The sequence below is a fragment of the Schistosoma haematobium genome, chromosome ZW (assembly GCF_000699445.3).
Source record: "Schistosoma haematobium chromosome ZW, whole genome shotgun sequence".
Taxonomy (NCBI): Eukaryota; Metazoa; Platyhelminthes; class Trematoda; order Strigeidida; family Schistosomatidae; genus Schistosoma; species Schistosoma haematobium.
Window position 1 is genome coordinate 68,745,590 of NC_067195.1, and position 21,287 is coordinate 68,766,876.

General features: G+C 31.1%; 1 protein-coding gene across 2 annotated transcripts; it reads right to left on the minus strand.

Moving 5' to 3' along the window:
- Nucleotides 1-316: 316 nt before the first annotated feature.
- On the minus strand, nt 317-21,287 carry DAB2_1 (disabled 2, mitogen-responsive phosphoprotein). Of its 2 annotated transcripts, XM_051212139.1 has the most exons (10): nt 20,876-21,287; nt 18,250-18,316; nt 17,944-18,206; nt 16,196-16,339; nt 14,518-14,583; nt 12,268-12,456; nt 7,371-7,506; nt 4,780-4,931; nt 1,727-2,291; nt 317-374 (listed from the first exon to the last, which is right to left on the minus strand). In XM_051212139.1, exons 2-9 carry the CDS (start codon nt 18,287-18,289, stop codon nt 2,091-2,093), a joined length of 1,191 nt encoding a protein of 396 aa, XP_051072286.1. In that variant the 5' UTR covers nt 18,290-18,316; nt 20,876-21,287; the 3' UTR covers nt 317-374; nt 1,727-2,090. The 2 variants fall into 2 exon arrangements, with proteins under 2 accessions (XP_051072286.1, XP_051072287.1); XM_051212140.1 differs by lacking the exons at nt 317-374; nt 14,518-14,583; nt 16,196-16,339; ... (1 more) ...; nt 18,250-18,316; nt 20,876-21,287 and adding an exon at nt 13,831-13,884 and having other exon boundaries at nt 1,794-2,291.

Genomic DNA, 21,287 nt, shown 5'->3' on the forward strand with positions numbered 1-21,287 from the left:
CAAAGTAATGTGTTCTTTGGCCTTCCTCTTTTCCGCTTTCCTTCAGGATTCCAAGTTAGGGCTTGCCTCGTGATGCAGTTTGATGATTTGCGTGATGTATATCCTATCCATTTTCATCGTCTTTTCCTAATTTCTTCTTCAGCTGGAAGCTGATTTGTTCTCTCCCAGAGAAGGCTGTTGCTGATGGTATCCGGCCAATGGATGTTGAGTACCTTGCGTAGACAGCTATTCATAAATACTTGTACCTTCTTGATGGTGGTTGTTTTAGTTCTCCAAGTTTCGGCTCCGTACTGTAGAACTGCCTTAACGTTCGAGTCCCAGAGTGAACACCAACTCGAATGCAGGTACATCCATCCGACAAGACTTAGATTCCACTGTAAGTGAAATTCCATCTATTTTGTTTTATTAAATTATAAGATTTATGAAGGAATCACGAATAAATTGTCAAAGTGAGGTTGTTGTCGTACTGTAATGTCTAAAGTGAAATATACTTTGAGTGACATTTTTAATCACACTACATTTTATTGGATATTTTGTAAATTTTTGAAAATACCTTAAATGGAATTTGTTGATAAATCATGTAAATAAACATCAATATTTATGTAGCTAATTTATTGTTTATATTTTTTTTAAAAATGAGCATTTATCAGGTAGTATTATGGATTTAATAATAATTTCTCGCTTTCTGTTGATTCAGACATTATAGCGATTGTCATTTACGATAAACTGTAGATTTGTTATCAAGTTTTTTGTTAAAAGTAAATCATCGGTGGATAATCGTTCGTTGTATTCTTTTACTTAATTAGTATAATCACATATAAGTTAAGGAATGAAATCACAATATACTTCTGACTAAATCTTGTTCGATCTGCTGCTATGCCGTATTTAAGTTTTGCAATCTGTAAATTAGTATAGACCAACTGAATAAAATGAAGAATCCGACTTTTAGAATAATCAGAGTAAGAATTAAACTCGTAATGACAGCTAAATTAATTTTTTTCGTTAATTAAACATTCCAATCACAGATTATGGTCAGTAACTGTAGTTTTATCCTTATCGTCAAAATATACGGTAGATCACTACAATGGATTTTGTCTTATCTATTTTATGATCACAATCAACCAAATATGATAAAACAGAGCTAAGCATAGGATTTATTTAGATGTATCCAAACTATTCAAAAAGATGTTCATTCACATATTGGTTACATTAATTGGCTTCGCGCCTGAGCACTTAACCATTAGACCACCGAGCCGGCATCCAGTGGTGTTAGTGTCTAACATCAACCAATCCACGAAATTGCGCGACCACCTTCCATTGTACTGAGGTAGATACCTGTCTCTACCCAACACGGATTAGCTCCACTGGTCACGACTTCTCACTAGAACTCCGAGAATTCCCTCACGAAGCTAGTCACTAGTGAGCACATGTTAATTATCAGTATGGGGTTGTGGAGATTGTTAAGTTTTTGGTTGAGATCATGGGTTCGAATCCTGCGGGGTGCGGGATCGTGGATGCGCACTGTTGAGGAGTCCCATAATAGGGCGAAACGGCCGTCCAGTGCTTCCAGGTTTCCAACGGTGGTCTAACATCAATTAATTCATGATCTCAACCAATTAAATTATATCAGGTTTTTTTTAAAAAAAAATTAATCTGTGAAATAAGTTACATATGAAAAGAGCTTTAAAAGTAGTAACAATCAGATAATTCAACAAATATCACTTACTGATGTGTATTAGGACTTTATTCACTAATCATTCTATATAAATCTGAAAACAAATCGACTGATCAGATTGATATGAAAGATAAGTTTATTTTCAGTGTGACAAAGTTATCAGTCAAAGATTCAGTAAATACATTTGGGTTTTCAACGATACACATTAGAAAATATAACCTCGTGTCCAATTGTAAAGTGTTTCTTCAAAAAAGAAAAATCACAATGAAGAAAAATCGTTGACCAAGACGCATTACGTCGAAAAAAAAATAAATCAAAATGAGGAGTTGCAAAATGTGATTGTCTTTTTTTACTGTCAGATGGATAAACAACAAAAAGAATATATAATGATGAGAAATTAGTAAAGGTTGTGCTTTCAGTTAAATAATTTTATATCAAATATTGTATCAAGTGGAGAAGTTTGTTTTACATTTAAATGAGTGTCACCAACTGGTAAATTATAAAATGGATTATTGGTAACATTTTTATTATTAGTATACACATTATTTGGCTTAGTTTGGATATGCTGTGTTGTTGTCCAGCTACAAAAATTATCATCCATTGGGGATATTTTAGTCTAAAATTGAAAATATAATGCATGTTATTATACTAAAATAAAAATCATAGTATAATTAACAAAGAATACTTAAACTAAAATCTATTACATATTTTATCATAAATTAAAACAAGATACACGCAAACTGAGTTACACCAAACAAGTAGTTATTTTCACTTAGAGGAAAAACTGGTAACAACTAACGCCTTGCAATAAAAATTAGCTTTGCGAAAACTCAGTTAGTGATACCACTGGATATTAGGTAAACACTTGAGAACTTGTCCTCGATCAACAATTCGTTTATGCTCATTTAACATTTACTGACAACCCAAAATAAGTAGTTTTTTATCTAAGGTGTTTTATGAACAACATTTAAATCAGATTAACGGGATATTCATTTATTAATCTTTAATTGAACACTTGTATATTGTTCGGGAGATTCGGCATGTTAGCATCATAAAAACTGATTGATATTCCTTATAAACTGTCACTGTACCATCACTAAAACACACAGATGGAAAACTTTTATTTTAATTCAAGTAATCGTATCCTATATTGATGATGGGGAATCATTTTACTATACCATACCATAGAAAGCTTCAAAAATTTAGAATACAAGAGAGGAATGAACTGCTATTTAAAATATAATGCCAAGGTTATAATATGATTTCAGAAAAGATCCTTAACATAACTATATCAGGAAATAAGAGGCAATCATTGTAATGATAATTTTTGGAGCTATAATATGACAGACATATATAATATTTATTTATAAACTTCTCCTTTACAGTAATCCCCTTCTTCTTGCCAACGTGTTCAGTGTTCTCCTTCAATAAAAACTTTGCTTAGGTGGAATTAAAGTTGAGTATTAAATTCATTATAGAATTAAATATTTATGTTTTGGAGAGTAGTATAATCTTATTCTGAGATCCTAATTTTGTCATTTATTTCCATATAAACATAATTCCTCTCAATAAAATTGACCTAAGATATAAGTAAAAGTATACTTTTCAAATGTATTTATTTTCATTTGTATCTATAATGACATATCCATAAACATTTTTTTGACTGATTTTTTTCTTAAACGATTTACTGATCATTTGAAACTGTATTATTCTAGTTTTTACTAGCTACATCCAAAAAAAAAAAAAATCAAATAATCATATTTATTAGAACTATTCGTATTTCCATTTTATTTATCAAGATATACTTTCAGATAAAAGTAAATAGGTTCTTATATTTATGCAAATTTACTTCCAATCGATGTAGTAAATGATACTAAAAATTTTATTCAATAATGGTTAATTTGTTGAATTTATTCATGTATATACATATATATATCACGTATTTATATCAAATGTTTACGACAAGAAAGCAGTAATATCGAATGAATAATTTACATATTATTCGGTAAAATATTTCAGTTTTTTTATTTATTTACAAGTACAATACAAAGTAATATCTAATAAGATGATAGAAGTCTATTCGATCAGAAATTCAAACAACACATAATGAACAAATTATATATATATGTAATCAACTTTAAATTATGTCGAAACCATTGGTAGAAATTTGATCATTTTGTCTACAAAATCATTCTAATATTTCCAAATAACTGACATAATTTTCGATTATGTCAGTGAATTGTTTGAAGTTTGTAAATTTATAGATTATGATATTTTTATTGTATAAAATAAACATGTATAATATACTTGAAACCTTTTGTGAATAGTAAAACTTTCCAGAAAAAGATCTAACTTTCTAGGATTAAACACATTCGAAGATAGTTATCTTAATAGAAAGTCATGTAAATTATTAAATGGTACCAGTAGATTGTTATGTTACTTCAACAAACGTGTTCATAAAATTCTCATATTCATAATCATCAGTAGATAGTAAATGGTAACGTATTGGTATTCATAAAACATTAGTTGTATACTGAATGGCTACATTTTTTCGCACATCACTACTAAAAACGTAGACAGTGGATAATTATTCGTTAGGCAGTTTTACTGTTAAATTAATGTAATAAAAAGGCAATTAAAACTAATCAATATTTAATTCCAGTGGATATATCCAAATGACCAAATTAGACTAAATATTATTAAGCTGAAATGACTGAAATTGTAATCAAATTTGGTACTGTTGTGTTTTATACAAATATTTACGAAAAATACTGTTTAAATTCGGCTGACGACAATGTGTAAAGAGTCTGAGTGTATCATGATGTTCCTCATCTTTTTTTGAAAGTCTCCATGTAATATTTATCAAATGAAAGAAAAGTAGTCTAATAAATAAAACAATAACACTTGGAACAAAGATTGATTTTATCAGTAAATATCTCAATCAATAAGTAATTTTATAAAGAATGTAACAAATGGACTGCAACGATGAGAATCATTTTAAATCAACCACTATTGGCTATGCAATTTTTAAATGTTCTAAATTCAAATGAGTTTTATTGACCATATTGATGTGTACCACCATACAAATAAAAGCATTAACTTACGGTTTGAATAGCAGGTGGTATATTTGACCAAATATTAGCTGTTGTTGAATATGATTTTAAATACGGAGTGTTTTGTGTTGTACATTTAGTCATTTCCATAAATGGACTAGAATTATGTTTGGACATTTGATTATTCATATTGATTTGTGAGACTAAATATTATGAATAAATAGACAGTATTTAGTAAAAATCCAAATAATTTTCGAAATATTTTAATTTAGCTATATAATTCACAATGAAGTACATTGTAAACTGTATAAATAACCTAATTATCATATAATATTTATACTTTGAAAATGTTATAACTTAGTAATGTTATCAGAAGGGGTTTTGTGGATATTTTAGTAACTTCAATAGTTGAAATCATGAGTCAATTGAAGATAGACCACCATGGAAAACCTGGAAGCACTGGACGGCCGTTTCGCCTCAGCATGGGACTCCTCAGCAGTTGGATACCGGCCCAGTGGTATGATGGTTAAGCGCTCATGCGCTAGACTGATAGGTCCCGGGTTCGAATCTTGCAGGGGCGGGATCGTGGATGCGCACTGCTGAGGAGTCCCATACTAGGATGAAACGATGGTCCGATGCTTCCAGGTTTTCCATAGTGGTCTAGTTTCAGTTGACTTATGATTTCAGCCATTAAAATTATTAATATTAGACAAAAGCTATTGATAATGAAATTTAACAGTTTTGTTCATAAATGATTTTTTCCATCTTTTGGTTTAAAGAATTTTTAATGAATTTTATTTAAATGTTTATTTAAACAAATAATACTTTTATATTTTAATCGCTGAAAAATTCCCATTATATTCAAACACAATTATATGAACGAAAAATATTCTTTTCAATAAATTCTCGTCAGGTTCTACAATTATCTCATATCTAAATTAATAATCTATAAAATTGATCGGGTTTAGGCAAAGCACATCATTTGAAAATTGTAATATGTGAATCAAGAATTGTTGTTTCTTATATAAAATCAAATCAGATCGTTAATGTTAGGGTTGACTATTATGAAGTGTTAACTTGAATCAGTTTATAAGCGAAATGAAATTGTGTGATAAATGGTCCGAATAAATATAGTCAACATGGGGCGAGAGAGAGAAAACAATGGATGATGTATTCTGCCTTAAATCTGATCAATTTTATGGATTATTAATTTGGATTTATAATTGTAGAACCTGATGAGAAATTATTGAAAAGAATATTCTTCGTTCAAATACTTATATATTTGTGAATAATAATATTTATATACTATAGAAACAGATAGGTGAAAAGATCAAGTACAAAATGAGAATATTTTCTTATATTAATGTTATTTTATTTTGCTACAGTATTCATAAGGAGAAAAATCCATTCTTCAATTGATAACCAATTATTAAGACAAAAAAAATAAAAGTATTTTAATATATGTGCTTATTCGAAAACAACATATACATATCTTTGGATAGTTTTCAATAATGAATAAAGAAAAAATACAGTCATAACATACAAAATTTGAAGTTTAAGATAATCAGCTTATTGTTTTTCGTTTGGAATAATATTCCTAGTTTGCAAATTATTCAAACAATATATGATTATTGAAATGTACTATTTGTTTCCAGTATAGTTAAGTTTTCATTTAATGTTATTATTGAATGTCACTATTTTCTTAAAAATTTATAACAGTGACTAGTAATATGTCGTTTCATTAGTTTATTCTTATAGTTTGTAAATATATGCTTCTTTGTATCAGTGTAAATGAAATATATTTTACTTATACAACCTAATGCGTATTTTATACCTATAACTGATTTGAAAGCTTTGTGTTGCCGGCTGATCTGACTCCAATTTGAATGAACTTATGAATAAGCTATGAATATAAATCTTCCATTTAACTCCGTATATTGCCTAGGCTAACCACGTTTGTATGACAACGGTAATAAGAAAGGTTACGTTGGAGAAATTTATTTCAGGTATACGTTAATCCAGGTAGACGATTGAGGAAACGAAACGGATAGGAGAGAGCGAAGCGAAACGGATCGGATCGGAGAAGGCATGTGAGCCAAGTCCTACTAATCAAGCGTGAATCGATATTAAAGTCAAACGAAAATAAGTTACGGATATATGGTAAGATAAGAAACTCGAGAACATACACTCACATAAAATCAGTTAAGATCGATAAGCAAATAATTAACAAGGTCAAAATGTGGCTTTCGGAGAACGAATAAATTGGTCTGTCTGTAAGTTAGAATAACCTATATGTGCTTGACATAGTACCAGGCACTACAAATTAACTGAAAAATTCTATTGACGAAATATGGTATGACACTAAAGTGAAATCAAATTAGTTAATCTTGGAATACTGATTTTACTGAGAATGATAATTATTTAGTGTAGAAATAGTATGTAATATATTTCACATAAAATAAATAAATAAAACTGGTAAAACGATGTTTTACTATAAATCTGAGATTCATGCCGGTAAATTTGACCACTGTTAATCAATTAGATCAAACAAGAGTAGCTTACACTTCAAATTCATAAAAACTGTTTGAGATACAGACGTTATATGGAATTTAAGAATTATATGTGAATTGTAATTAACTTACAGAAATGTAGATCATTGTTGCCAAATGGTTGATTATGAAGATTTTGAGACATTAGATTTTTAGGTGTAGAGTTTTCCCAGCTAATCCCTTGGTTTTCAAAATGATCATCGAAAGTTATCCAGTTTTTTTCACCATCCTTTTAATATTAATTTAAACATAAAAGTAAATAAATGAAAACAACTTACTGAAATTTGATTGAAATATGACAAATTACTTAGTTATGGAGTAGTGATGACACTAAAAATCATAATCATTTACAATAATATTAGAAATGATGATAAAATGTTTTGTTTCCTTGAGGTAGTATAATATCGTGCATTATACTGTATGAAATGTAACGTCATTAATTTGTCATCATGTAATATTCAGTATACTCTTACTTAACTATTTATTCTGGTCTAGTCCAATAGTTCAAGTTTGTAAAGTAAACAATTGGTAATTAAATTATTCATTAGGTACTCTAATATGAGCTACATCGAAAGTATAAAAGCTATTGATATCACGCCGTTTCCTAAACCGAAGTGTGTAGCGGAGATTTGAACCTAAGACTTAATGATTGAAAGCCGAGCCTCTTATCCACCGAGCGATTAGGTCACTAAAGCATTCGAATACCTCAATAATAAAATCTCTGAATGTTTCATCAAGTAGAACATCTTAGAATACTTTCACCAAGAATTCAGATTCTCTAAGTTAATTAATACCAGATGGCGCAAAACTTTGTTTCAGATCTTTTTATTTACTCCGTTTAACCATCTGGTATCTAAATTCATTTAATTTAATAATGAATATAGTTTTATTTACTGGGCTTCTGGATCCACAGAATTATACCTTAACATCAAGTCAGGGAAATGAAGAGAAATCAGTCATTTATAGACTGTTGTTCACAATTGATTGATCACTGGGTGGTGATCAATGTCATGCTTGTCTAGTCCTTATTAGTGCACATCGAATGCTATCGATCATGTTGCAATGTGGCCAACAGTCTAGGTGACTCGACACTGCGGGCACTATGTATTGAGATTTAGATGGTGGTTGGAGGTAGTCAACAGGAAACCCTGTTGACTACCTCCAACCACCATCTAAATAGACTGTTGTTGCAATACATGGGATTTAGTCAAATCATACCGTCATTAATGACATTAATGCAGGAAATGTAATCTCATGAATACAATGATAGATTTTATAAGCTGAACACACTCTTTACTAACTTATGAAGCCAAGATTTTTTGTGACATAAATCGGGGGACATATCGATGGATTTAACGACAACTTATTTAATTATCATTACAATCGGAAGTATCAAACAGTCTTCAAAGACCACAGTAGTGCCGCAGAAAATTTGAAGAAAACTCGACAACCCAGAAGTAAGCAAGACATAAAAACATTAGTATGGAGTGTGGTGGTTATCTTTTATTTTTTTATGGAATTACGACATTGTATTTGTTTTCTCGTACAGGTATCTAATAGTAGATTCTATATCACCGATATAGAACCAAATCCTGTTGTGCTAGATTAGTGTGGTTTCTTACCGAGAGACATATCACTTAACTCAACCTGCAACGACATTCGGTCAATAACCCCTTGGAGTTTATCATCGTTACTGAAAGAATTTTTAATTGATTTCAATGTAAGATTTGGTTACTGTACATAAACAAATGACTCTTTCTGTCACCCAAAAGCAACATAACTTTGTAATACCTTAAAAAATCAGTTTCTTATTCATCATGACCTGTTGTTCCTGTCAAGTTGCGGAAATTTGAGTAACAAGGCGTCATCGCTCATGTGTAATCCTCAGGTTAAACAACCCCAGAAGTTGTGATAAAGAATGCAAAAAGTTCACTTAGAATCCTCCTCAGCTTCCCACTAAACCGAATTCAAACCTTACACTACATCATTATGTATTTCTCGAATAAACTTAGTATTGTCCTCAAAAAATGAAGATATTTAGCTTAATTCAACTTAGCTAGAACGAAATTCCAAATGAAAGTATAACACAAGTCTCGGGTTTAACTAATGGTTAACACATCTGGGACTACTCCAATATAATCGACCATCAATTGGCTAAAAACAGCAGCATCTATTTTCTAATAGTTGGTGAGGACAGTTCTGGCTAACATCTTCAGAGATTCTTTATACTTAAACAGTATCCTCTGTGGTCTCAAAAGCATTTGAATACCTATGGAAGCGAAGTAGAACGTTATTGAAGCTTATGAAAATGTTTATCTTCTCCGATTAGAAGAACAATAAACTGCTACTCCTCATTTCACCACTTTGAGTATTTTTTAAATTAGTAACTATGAAACAATGTTCCGTGAACTGAGCTAAATAAATTCAGGAATACATCAAAATAGCTAAAACCTGCTTTAAGTCCTACTAATTTCCAACCTTATATGACCTCCATATTCTTGTAAGAGTAACTACGGACATATAGTTGTATGAAATTGAAGTCGTATCACTACACGCATTTCCAAACGGATAAAAACGTACAGTCCTGAAGGCGTAGAGTATAGTAAAAGGAAGCAATCAGAAATATGGGCAAACTGATAAAGAGTAGTTAGCTCTAGAATTTGCGGTTTGCAAGTTCAACAAGCTGATCTAAGGAAAAAACCCACCCTCCTTACAGATCATAAAACCCTGTTATCAACATTTTGTTCATATTTCTGTGTACTACCTCATTTTACGGGGAACTTACAGCACTGGGTCCTTCCACTCCAAGGATACAACTTCACTATCCATTATCTACAAACAGAGGATTTTGAACGTGCAGATATCTTATTATGGTACATGGGAGAGTAATCATACATACATGAAAGCTACATCGTAGCTGATGTCCCGATAACAGACTATGTAGCTGCGCTTTAAGCAAGAGAAAGAACTCGAAAAGTTAATAACCTTCAGGCGGAAAGACGTCTCACGGAAACTGTTATATACTAGCGAAGATTAAATGACGAGTAACTTCTGAGACCCAATTAATGGAGTAATATTATCTATACATTCTTGTTGTATAATTATTCAGTACCTAGAATGTGTATATTTATATTCATCTTATTATAAACTTCCCTTTGACCTATATATTATTATTATACTATTTACTGTTCTTAAATTATACTCAGTTTATTAATTACTGTCTCCCACGTTCACAGCCACATTTTGTCTTCATTGTGTATAAATGTTATTTCCTATTTTGTGGTGCGTTGCGGTCTGTTTGGTTGATATATAAACCCAGTATGTCTGAAACAAATTATTCGCATAGTGGAGGCTGTTATTGGCATTCTGGACTCAACTGGACGGGCTAGACGAGAAACAAACCAATAGAACGCTAGGCTGATCAGAACGGTTGGACGTCATTGGTTTAGTACAGTACAAGAGCGAATAAATCGTATTTCAATTGGCGAATAAATTACGTGATAAAAAGCGGGCCTAAAGACACAACAGAAACCCTATAGTCTGTAGTATTAAGCAACAAACTGCGTCAACTCTCCTGAAGATGACGGTTACTCTAAGCTATTCCGATTATCATTATTTTGGAGAAAAACATTAAAACCTTCGCCAGTTCCAGTTCAACCGCTGTTGTATCAAACGAAGGAAAACTATTGCTAAAATCTGCGTCTAACAGCCATAGACGGATAACAATATCAAATAATATGTCAACCGACGCCCTTTAAAGCAGTGAGCGATAAAAATTTTAATGCGCCTTTCACCATTATGCGAGGCAGAAGCAGAAAGACTGGAATAATTGCATGTGTACCTTACCGTTCTTATCGATGGCACGTCTACAGATTGTAGACGATGTCGGCTGAAGGTAACCTGAAGTATATCCAGTTGTTTTACCCACCTCCATGAAAACATTGCTATCTCTGTCTAATATCCTTCCTTGTCGTGTATTTCACAAGACCTTAGTTCTCAATTTAATTTTCAAATGATCATTAACTATTGTTGACCTGAAGCACTTGACCAAACTAAGTCCCCGATCTTATCACTCACGGTCAGATGGAGTAACGTAGAGGCTTGTTTACACTCCAAACTTGCCCTGCAAAAATTACTAGGTGAGTGTGAAAATATTTTTCTTTATATAGCTGACGCCATTCAACGTGGTATTCCTTAGACGCTGGTCATTAGTGGAAGCAATAATACAGAGTAAACTGAGAACCCGAAATGACGAACTTCTTCTAACAGAACCATAATTTGTGGCATAACATATCCTCAAAAGTTTCGAACTAGAACCAAAAGTGTTTGCAAGTGATTATAAAAAAGTATACAGCACAGAGTGAGCAGAATATCTGGCTTGGTAATTATAAAATAGCGATGGTAACGATAACATATTCTAAATTAGTTTTTCTTGTTCATTAAATCTGATTTCATATTTGACTAGAAGCCAGCAGAGAATCTATTATGTAATTACAATCATCACGGTTATCGATCAGTAAATTACCACAATTGACTTAAATTAACATTTCCTTCTTGGTTTCAATAATTTTTGGTTGAAATGAAAGAACTTAACAAATTTTGACACATTCAACTACACTATATTTCTGAAAGACATAAGATTCAGTCGGTTATAAACAGACCAAAGACCTGTGTAGTATTTTCTAGTTGTAAAAGGGGAATGTCTCTTTTGATATCATTGTTCCGAAATGTGACAGAGTTTGTAGATTAACTTGTGAGTAATCTTCGTGATTAATTATAATTTCATTCATAAGTTATTTTGCAATGTTCAGATTACCATTCAAGTGAATAATCTAACTGTTCTTTAACTTAAGGACTTGATAACTAAATTATCTTATAAAAGCTTATACAAAACTTTACTGTAGTATCCTAAATGTGTCAAAAGCTACAGTCAGACTGACGTAGGATAACTAAAGTCATCTAAATTGTAATTCATTTTGCTTGAACTTACTTTATTGTACGGACTGTTGTGTCCATTACTTGTGTATTGTTTTTGAATATTTTCATTGTCAGCGTTTTTTTGGTGTGGTGAGACAGTGTTGTCACTAATATCTATTAGCTGAATCAAATCAGGATTATTTTCCTCGGTAGTGTCGAAAATCCTGGTGTCCGTAGAATGTTCTGATTTACTCAATATGTCCTAAGGAATTGTGTGACATAATTTAGAGTAAAGCGCGAAAAGTAAATAAAGTGAACAACAATAAAAATATAAATTTTTAATATATTCGAGGAATTTGTCTGATGTAATATTTTCGCTTGTGTTGAAATCTTGACCCAAGGAATCCACATTACACAACGCAAAAACGTTCTCGTCAATAAATAGTTCTCACCAGATAAGAATAGCCTTCCGCTTCAAACTTGATTATGTACATGTAGTGTTCAGATGACGATGGCAGCAAATTCTATTATTACAAAATTAGTGTCTAAAAAACCTTAAAGATAATGAAATCAAGTCAGGTTATTCAGCTGTGATACGATAGCGCAATGTCCCTTGTTACATTGTTGGATGCATCGTGTTGATTTGTGAAGAAATGGGGTTTGATGCTATGCTTCTTCACCATTTTCATACAAGATTTATCTACGTTTTTATTAATTGCCTGTTACCTAGGAATTTAGGTACATGGTAAATTGACGAACTACCTGAAAAGATGCTTTAACCTGGAGGCTTTGTTATATTAGTTGGTAAAGAGACTTTAAGTTTTATTTATTATCCAAAATGTATTGATCAGTGTGAGGACGTAACCGATTCTCAACATGATCAGTAGTAGTCGTTGTGTTGGTCATCACTGATTAGTGACTATACATAAGTTCACTTTTCTCATAGGCCTAAATTTCAAAACCTGTTAAATGGGGCTCCTTTATACTAATGGTTTCACTTAACTTTTGTGTTTGCCAAAAATACAGAACAAACATAGGACTTTTCAGTGATGATGTGCTTTTCTATCACAAGCCTTGGGACATTTTTAAATTTGAAGTTTATATTTGTAAATTTTACCAACAGTAAATGTCATTATATTAATCAATGATATAAAACGTCAAGAGGAAATTATAAATCATGATTAAGGTTTAGTTGGAATTATGTTATAACTCTTTGACCTTATGTGTAAACTATCATTTTAGAGCTCAAAGAGGCTTCTCTAGAAACCAATCATTCAGTTGAAGTGTGACATGGAATAAAAGTGTGACCATATGACAAATACTAAATTGCAACTTTAAATAAACATTGAATTACATGAAAACAATGGAGTGCATTGAATTATACAACCAATAATGAACAGTCAATAAACTTTACTGATGTTTTCTGTTAACTGATAAGATTGTCACTGTTTATTTTGTATTTGAGAACAAATGGTTATTTCTTGAGATCGTATAACTGTTTCATTAGTACATAAGCCCTATTTTTGAAGTTAACTGTAATAGAAAACATTCATCGTACTAAATTAGAGTACTTTATATAGTATAGTTCAGTCAATAGAGAGTAGAGAAATGTGTACTTAAAATATTTAAAACTTACATTAGATCAACGAATTACAGATTCAAGTTAATGCATTAAAAATGCATTAATCATAGTGTAGACTAATAACATTGTGCTTTATATAATTAGTTTATTGAGGCTGTGTAACTATTCATATTGGAATAAACTGTTAGATGTAAGTATTGTATGAATGTTTTTGTGTGCTTTATTAGCAATTACTGATTAAGTATTGAACATACTGACATATGGTTTTAAGTTTATTTACTTTAGTTTGTAGGTGACATTTGGTTAACGAAGTTTATAAATTTGGCTTTAAAAATTTTAGTGAATTACTTCATGTTTTAAATTAGTGTTATTGGTTTTACTACCAAAAACTGAAAAAATAATGATTTTTTTAATTCAGAAGTTTTTAGTTTGTTGAGAGAATTAAAATAGCTGTCAAAGAGCCTAGAACCAAGATATTAAAGTAACCCAAAATTATTTATTGTTGACTATAGACGTTTATGAATGAAATATGTTTTTAAAAGTATTCAAGGTAAGTTAGTAGGTTTATTACAAGTATGACGATAGACTATTTCATTTATAATAACCCTTATCATGTTTGATCGGTTTTGTTATTTTATCTTTGAGGAACTTTTAAGAATATATCGACTGCATATAATAGATGAGGAAGTGAAAATAGATAATCAAAGTTTATTCAAAAAAATTATAAATACTTTTCATTACTTCATTAGGCGGTAATAACTCAAGATTTGAATAGATGTGCTTTAACACACCAATCAATTTCGGAGTCTAAAAATGGAGGATAAATAAAAGACAAAGAAAATAAAATAAAAATAATAATGCATTTGTTGGTGGAATTTTAAACATACATTATCACTTACACTTTATTATCATAGTAACTTTACACAGATACATTTAATATTGAAATTGATGTGTTGCTTTTACTTATAAAATTGATGTAAAAGTTTGAGGTACTTATGACATTATCAACTAATCCACTCACTAGAGATACTTCACTCTAAATTAATAAAAAAACTTATTTGGAATATTTTATTTTTCAGTGGAGAAATAATAATATTCAATTTTAATCATTTGTCATAATAAGCATTCTAACAGAACAAGGGCTCAATATTGTCAATTGTATAAAAAGTTAGAGCTACAATTAGGTTCACCTTTATTACTAATACCATTAGCATACACTGTAAATGTGAATGAATGATAACCACTGAAAGTTAAATAAAGAAATAGCATGGTTGAGAAATAGTTATCACCAAAGATAATGAAAGAAACAATGTGAATCAATCAAAATTACTAAGAACTTTTCTAAAATCTTGCGAAATCTTACTCATTGTTACACAGTATCTACATTCCGATATAAGCATGGAAATATGTTTCTGCTTTGTATGAGTTCTATTCTAGGGTTTCTGTCAGTACATGTTATGAATTTCGAGATGCGGAGGAATGAGTAATTATTTTAACTGATGCTTACTCAAACAAATTACAGATGCATTCCGTTTTGATTATATTGAGTAAATTTTAATCTAGGATGTCTCTCTTTTTTGTAATTTCAATACTGAATGAAGAAGGATTTGACTAAATGGAGGTTTTAATTTATAAATTAAAACAAAATTCTGCATTTCGTGAATCCTGGAAACTATTAACAAGATCAGATTATCCTAAATTAAATAGTAAAGACAATCATTTGTTTTTATTTTCATAAATTGCTAAATGTTTACACTGTTGTGAGACACAACTCACCTTTGAGAAACAAGTGATGTAAAAGAAGATGTGTGACTTTATAAACATTAAGTCATCACTATCACAGAGAAAAAAACATCTTACAGCAATGACCGTATAGGCCCAAATGTACTAATTTATTTAAAAACATCTTGGTTTTCACACACGTTCAACCTAATAAATTACAATTAATATCAAGACTTTGGTTTATTAACGAACAATAACTATTTATCAGACAATTCCAATGGATTATATGAGATCCGAAACAAGGAAAAGTGACTAAAAACAAGGATCGAATCATTTGTTCCACAGTTTATATAAGTTTAAATTAAAAGCTTTCTATGATATTTCTCGTTTTTCTACAGTAAATTACTATTATATAGTTTAAAATGTCGCAAATTTCATTTCCTTGTTTCGCAGTTAAAGATTGCATATTCTGATATATCTGAAAATATTTCCTCTGTTTTCTACAACTTCCCTGTAAAAGATTTAAATAAATTTAAGGAATATTTTATTGAATAACTTGTATCATAAAGCTAAATAACCATAATTTTAATCAATGTGAATTAAATAGAATTAAGTGGATAGTAGCAATACTCGTCTTCATTCATTTTGTAAATAAATTATTACAGCAAAACGCGATAAATGAGTCATTTAAACTTACATTTTGATAAAGTTTATAACCATAAAACTGATGAACATTATCCCCAATTAATGGTTGTTTAACTATAATTCCACATGATTGTAAATCACAGGGGTCAGTCCAAATAAATGTAATATTTTCAAATTTATGCACATGATGTAATGTCTGAAATAATGTTGAAATGAAAATAAAAACAAACAACAAAGAGAAACGCAACAGGACGAGAAAAAAATGTTGTGTTTAGTTAAAATTCAATTCAAAATATTTATGTTATATACAATCAAGATATTTTAGTTGTTAATTTGTAAATTTAATATGGTAATGTGAACAAATATTCATATATATATAGGTATATTTTAAAATGGAAGCCAGTTTAATTGTGATTGTTTATATTTAATAATGAACATCAATGAAATCTAACTTTAAACGTTCATTAGTAAAACTGTATCAATCGATCGGAGATGACCATAAAATTAAAAGATTTCATTATTGTAAATCGTGTAGTAGATGTATCATTAGTGGTTGTATATTATTAATCATAGCTTTTTGTATTCGTTTAAAGTGTCGTAGGTTTAACTGATTTACTAACATACTAAATTAAGTGAGTTAACATTTTTACAGTTATTATTGTCTAGTGAATTTCTAAGTGTCTAGGGTATAAAATCTAAAAAAAACATTGACTGCTTACTTGGCTCAAAACTGCATTTAATAACTTGATCGTTATTGAATTATAATTGTTAGTTTTAAATAGTTCCAACAGTTACCATAAATTAATCGTCTCATGTATAAGACGTTATTGTTAAGATTATTACTATTTAGGTCTTCTGTCTCTTAATCTTCAGGGAGCCAAACCAAGTAACTAAGGATATAACGTAGTTGAATTCCTAGGATTTTCTTCCGTTGACAATAATTAATACTGAACATCATGTATAAAATGACAATTCAAGGTCTAATTTGTTAGTTGTGCTTCAGATTACCTTAACTGAAGACTATGAAGGAAAATCAAACTTTATTTATCAACTGATCACAGACCAGTTAATCGTAAACATCACTGAAATCAACGGTGCCAGCGCTGGTAGTGCAAGTCCTTGCCACCATTTTAACTCAAAGAATTCTGATGATATATAGTAGTCGACAGAAGTTAGTTTGTTATTGTTCGAGCAGATGTTGACCTGAAGTACGGTTCGATATGTCAATATCAGTTACTTATAGTTTGATTGCAGAAATATTAAAGCAGTTATTCTGTGACCAAACTTACAAATGGGTTAAATATGTGGCTTTTAATCTTGAATAATAAAGCACTAAATATTTTATTGTTCCAACTTTATATTCCCATCTAAATAATAAGTGTTGTTGATTACAGTCTTGCATTATTGAACTCAATAAGGTATTAATTGCATGCACAATTTGTTGAAACATTCGTACAAATTATGTTGAGATTTCAAGAAACATTCTGGGTAAGAGAATAACGTAAGAGTAATGAAATTTGGTTCTTCACATCCGAAAAGTGATTAAATCACTCAATGTAGACTCTATCTTTCACTCTTACTATCGTTACAATACAAAACGTTTCGATACGTATCTGGATACTGATACACATTTATACAAATTAAAGCATCCATTCAAAGACATATGTGGCACTAAATATATGCTTTCAAAAGATCATAGTTAATTGCAACTGGACCTTAAAAACATCTGCCGATTCCCACATTTTATTTTTTACACACAAAACTGTCACTGCATGTATTATAAAATTCAATCCAACTTACCGAATTTCGTGAACCAATAACACTAATTCCACTGGTGTCTACACGTATCCTAATTCTTTTCTTGTGTAATTTTGATGTAAGCAACTGAGTTTTAAGTAATCCTAGTGAGCTTTCGCAAATAAAATCACCACGAGGCTCAGAGACGGAAGTATTTCCGAAGAATTTAGCACGGTATATCTGTGGCACAAAATTCTCTAATGATCCGTGTGTTTTGGATTCTTTGGCCTCCTTTTCGGATGTATCCGAACTGACTTCTACTTCATCTTGAAATATATTATCTTCTTTAGTAACATTTTGATGATTTACCTATATCACAATGATTCATTTTTTCATTTTCTTGAGTCATATTATTCTGTTTTGGTATCACCTAAAACTAAGTGTCAAAAAAGTTTTAGTTAACCTGTTTGTTCAGAGCAGCTGGAACCAAAGCGATGCAGGATTGTAAAACTGTTTATTATGTGTATGTATATAAATCCATGGAATGAATGATCACATATGCACTTTACAGTAGTGATCTTGTTAGTTTGGTTAAAAGTTACCGATTTAAGGCCTCAAGTCAAGCACTGGAGCTATATCAAAAAACGAACCGACGTCAGATTGCCATCTTTCCTTGGGCAACAGCTTAAATATCACACTTTACCTTACCTTTACTCATATTCAAACACACCGTTGCCCCGACACATTGTTACGTTTCTTAATTATTTTTTCGTGGTGCTAATTGCAAGATACCTAGGAACTACTTATTCCTGGTTTTATTTTATCCGGTGAATTCCGACACAAAAGAAATATATTCAATTGTCAGCTACAGACTGAAAAATATCGGTCTATTCTAAATACGTTTGTCGAACAAATGTCAAGCTTTGGTTCAGCTTTTTGTATATCCCCCTAGGTATGGACAATCTTCTGTACCGGACTCAGTCTTCACTTATGGCGATCATGTTAGCCAAATTAAGCGCCTTTCATTTACAAGAACAACTGATTACACAGTCATCATAGTCAGAGTCATTACTGTAGGGCTTTACCAAACAGACTAGTTGATCCGTCCTAATATATGGAAGACAAATATAAAGATAGCCTTGGACATTTCCAAAGACGAAACAACACTACCACTTCTGTGTTTAAAGTAAAAAAATATATGACATCTCCGTCAGTCGTAGTAAATGTATCAACACAACTCATCTTGCTCAGATAAAATACAAAAATGAATTTATTCAAACTGCAAACAAACAATGAAAGAGACCAATGTTGTATGTCGATAACAGTACAATAAATTCTTTGGGACGGTAACTCGGCTACCGATGTGAGTAAATGTCTGGAGGCAAGGGAGGAACAAGACCAAGCAGAAGTAATTGCTGGTTACTGTGTGACGGTCTTCGTTTGTGTGCTGAGAATTTTAAGAGTATTCGGTCCTCTACCAACATAAACCAAAGATATTTTGGGAGGGATACAGTGGAAAAAAATAACAGGCATCAAACGATCCCCTGGGGAACAAGTACTTAGTGGAGTAACACAAGGCTAGGTTCCAGGTCTCTTACTATACATGCTCTGTGCAAGTAAAATCTTACGTACTGTTACGTTTATAATGCTTCTTAGCAATGATCAAGACGAAATCTTGAGGAAAGTGACAAAAAATACACATGTATGTGCCCCCTAGTCAAATATGAAATTACTGATAAGGTAGTCTAAATTCTGATTGATTTCTGACAAAGTGGTTTAGCATGTCAATTTTCAGGGTGGATAGGTTGAAGTAAATAAGTATAACAAGGGCGAATTATCGAGACTTTTGAGTGCATATCATAATAATCCATGGATTTTAAGGAGTCTTAACCATATAATTAAACCTATTTGGTATTCAACTGCTATTAAAAACTATAAACTTGCGGATTTTAAGACGGAAATGGACCTACTTTAATACAAACATGTTCAACCTTGTGTATATGGTTAAAGTGATATCAAACTAAAAACCTTGTTTAGACCAAAAGCCACTGTTTAATACTTTATTTATACCTTTTATATAAAGTAAAAAGGATAATTGCTCATTCACATCCGGAATATAAGGAACTCCCAAAACAATGCGAGTCTAAAATATTTAAACCGTTTTACTTTGTCTTATGGCCAAATGCGAGTTGACTTAGATATGATGCCAGGAACGATGACAGATGATTTGTGGTTTGATATATCATCCGTTTTTCTTCCATCTTGTTCAGTTCAATTCAGAGGATATAAGATATGAGTTCAGAATTAAAGAGATAACAAAAGCACTCTTAGCCCCAATCATATCTTGAAACTTGAACACGGAAAAAACCTTATGTCTATGCCTTTAACTTTCTTGTTCAAAACAAGATCAGGCTACTAAAAAATGTACCAGAAGAGAATTAACACAGGTTGTCGGCCTTCTGTTTCAACACATAAAACTGGATATGGAACTACAAGTAAACATGGTCAGAAGCCATCAATGAAGAAAGTTAAAGAGATAAAATATGAAGAATTCTTCCTATAAGGCCTAAAACATAGTGTATTTACCACCTTAAATATTACTAATACTGTATATATGTTTAAACGTCATATCACATGTGAAACATAGGGAAGCTACGTATCATTTAACGACACCGTTGTGGCAACAAGAATGAAATCATTTGTCTTTGACAGAAAGTTAACATGAATGATAACCGGTAAATACTCGTTTGTTAGGAAAAGATAACCTGAGATAACGATCTAAAAATGTATATCTACACAATTTATAAGATTTCACTTATAAACAGTTTGTAAAATAACCACAAATATAACACTGATTTAGAGTGGAGAAAAAAACAAATCAAAAATTCTGAAAGAAGATCACGTTTTTTGATTATATTTTAGCACAATATATTCACAGTTAATTCAATTAATTTTAGGACTTCTCATCAATAAACATTTTGAATGATAACATTACCTATAGTAATTAGATACACAAGATACAATCTACTTTGCAGTCAGCTACAAACTTTGGTGATGAGTGAAATTCGTTGAGGCATTATGTTCACGATAACATACAGCACAATTCGTTTCATTCACCAAAAGACCTGAGAAGTAGCATTTTCAAACAACGTGTACAACATCCAATATGTCATGACTACTACCATCGAACGATGGTCGCTGTGTGGAAGATTTTAATTGACCTTTCATAATTGTCTGCTGAAGATAAGACTGCTTCGTACTTAACCTGAACATTTCCACGTCTATAATCGATATCAGGCCAATAGAATTACAGACCTAGTATGCTGTAAATCCGTCACAATACAACATCCGCTTGATCCGCTTGATCTTACTTAGAAGCCACATCAATTCTCATACTGATTCTTCAT

What these genes read in the sequence shown, in the direction of transcription:
- DAB2_1 (XM_051212139.1), bottom strand. Translation starts at nt 18,289, where the DNA reads ATGACTCAAGAAAATGAAAAAATGAATCATTGTGATATAG. An exon ending in GTTATAAACTTTATCAAAAT is followed by an intron (nt 14,584 to 16,195) that starts GTAAGTTTAAAT and finishes CTCCATTTTTAG; the next exon opens with ACTCCGAAATTGATTGGTGT. An exon ending in CAACAATGATCTACATTTCT is followed by an intron (nt 4,932 to 7,370) that starts GTAAGTTAATTA and finishes CATAATATTTAG; the next exon opens with TCTCACAAATCAATATGAAT.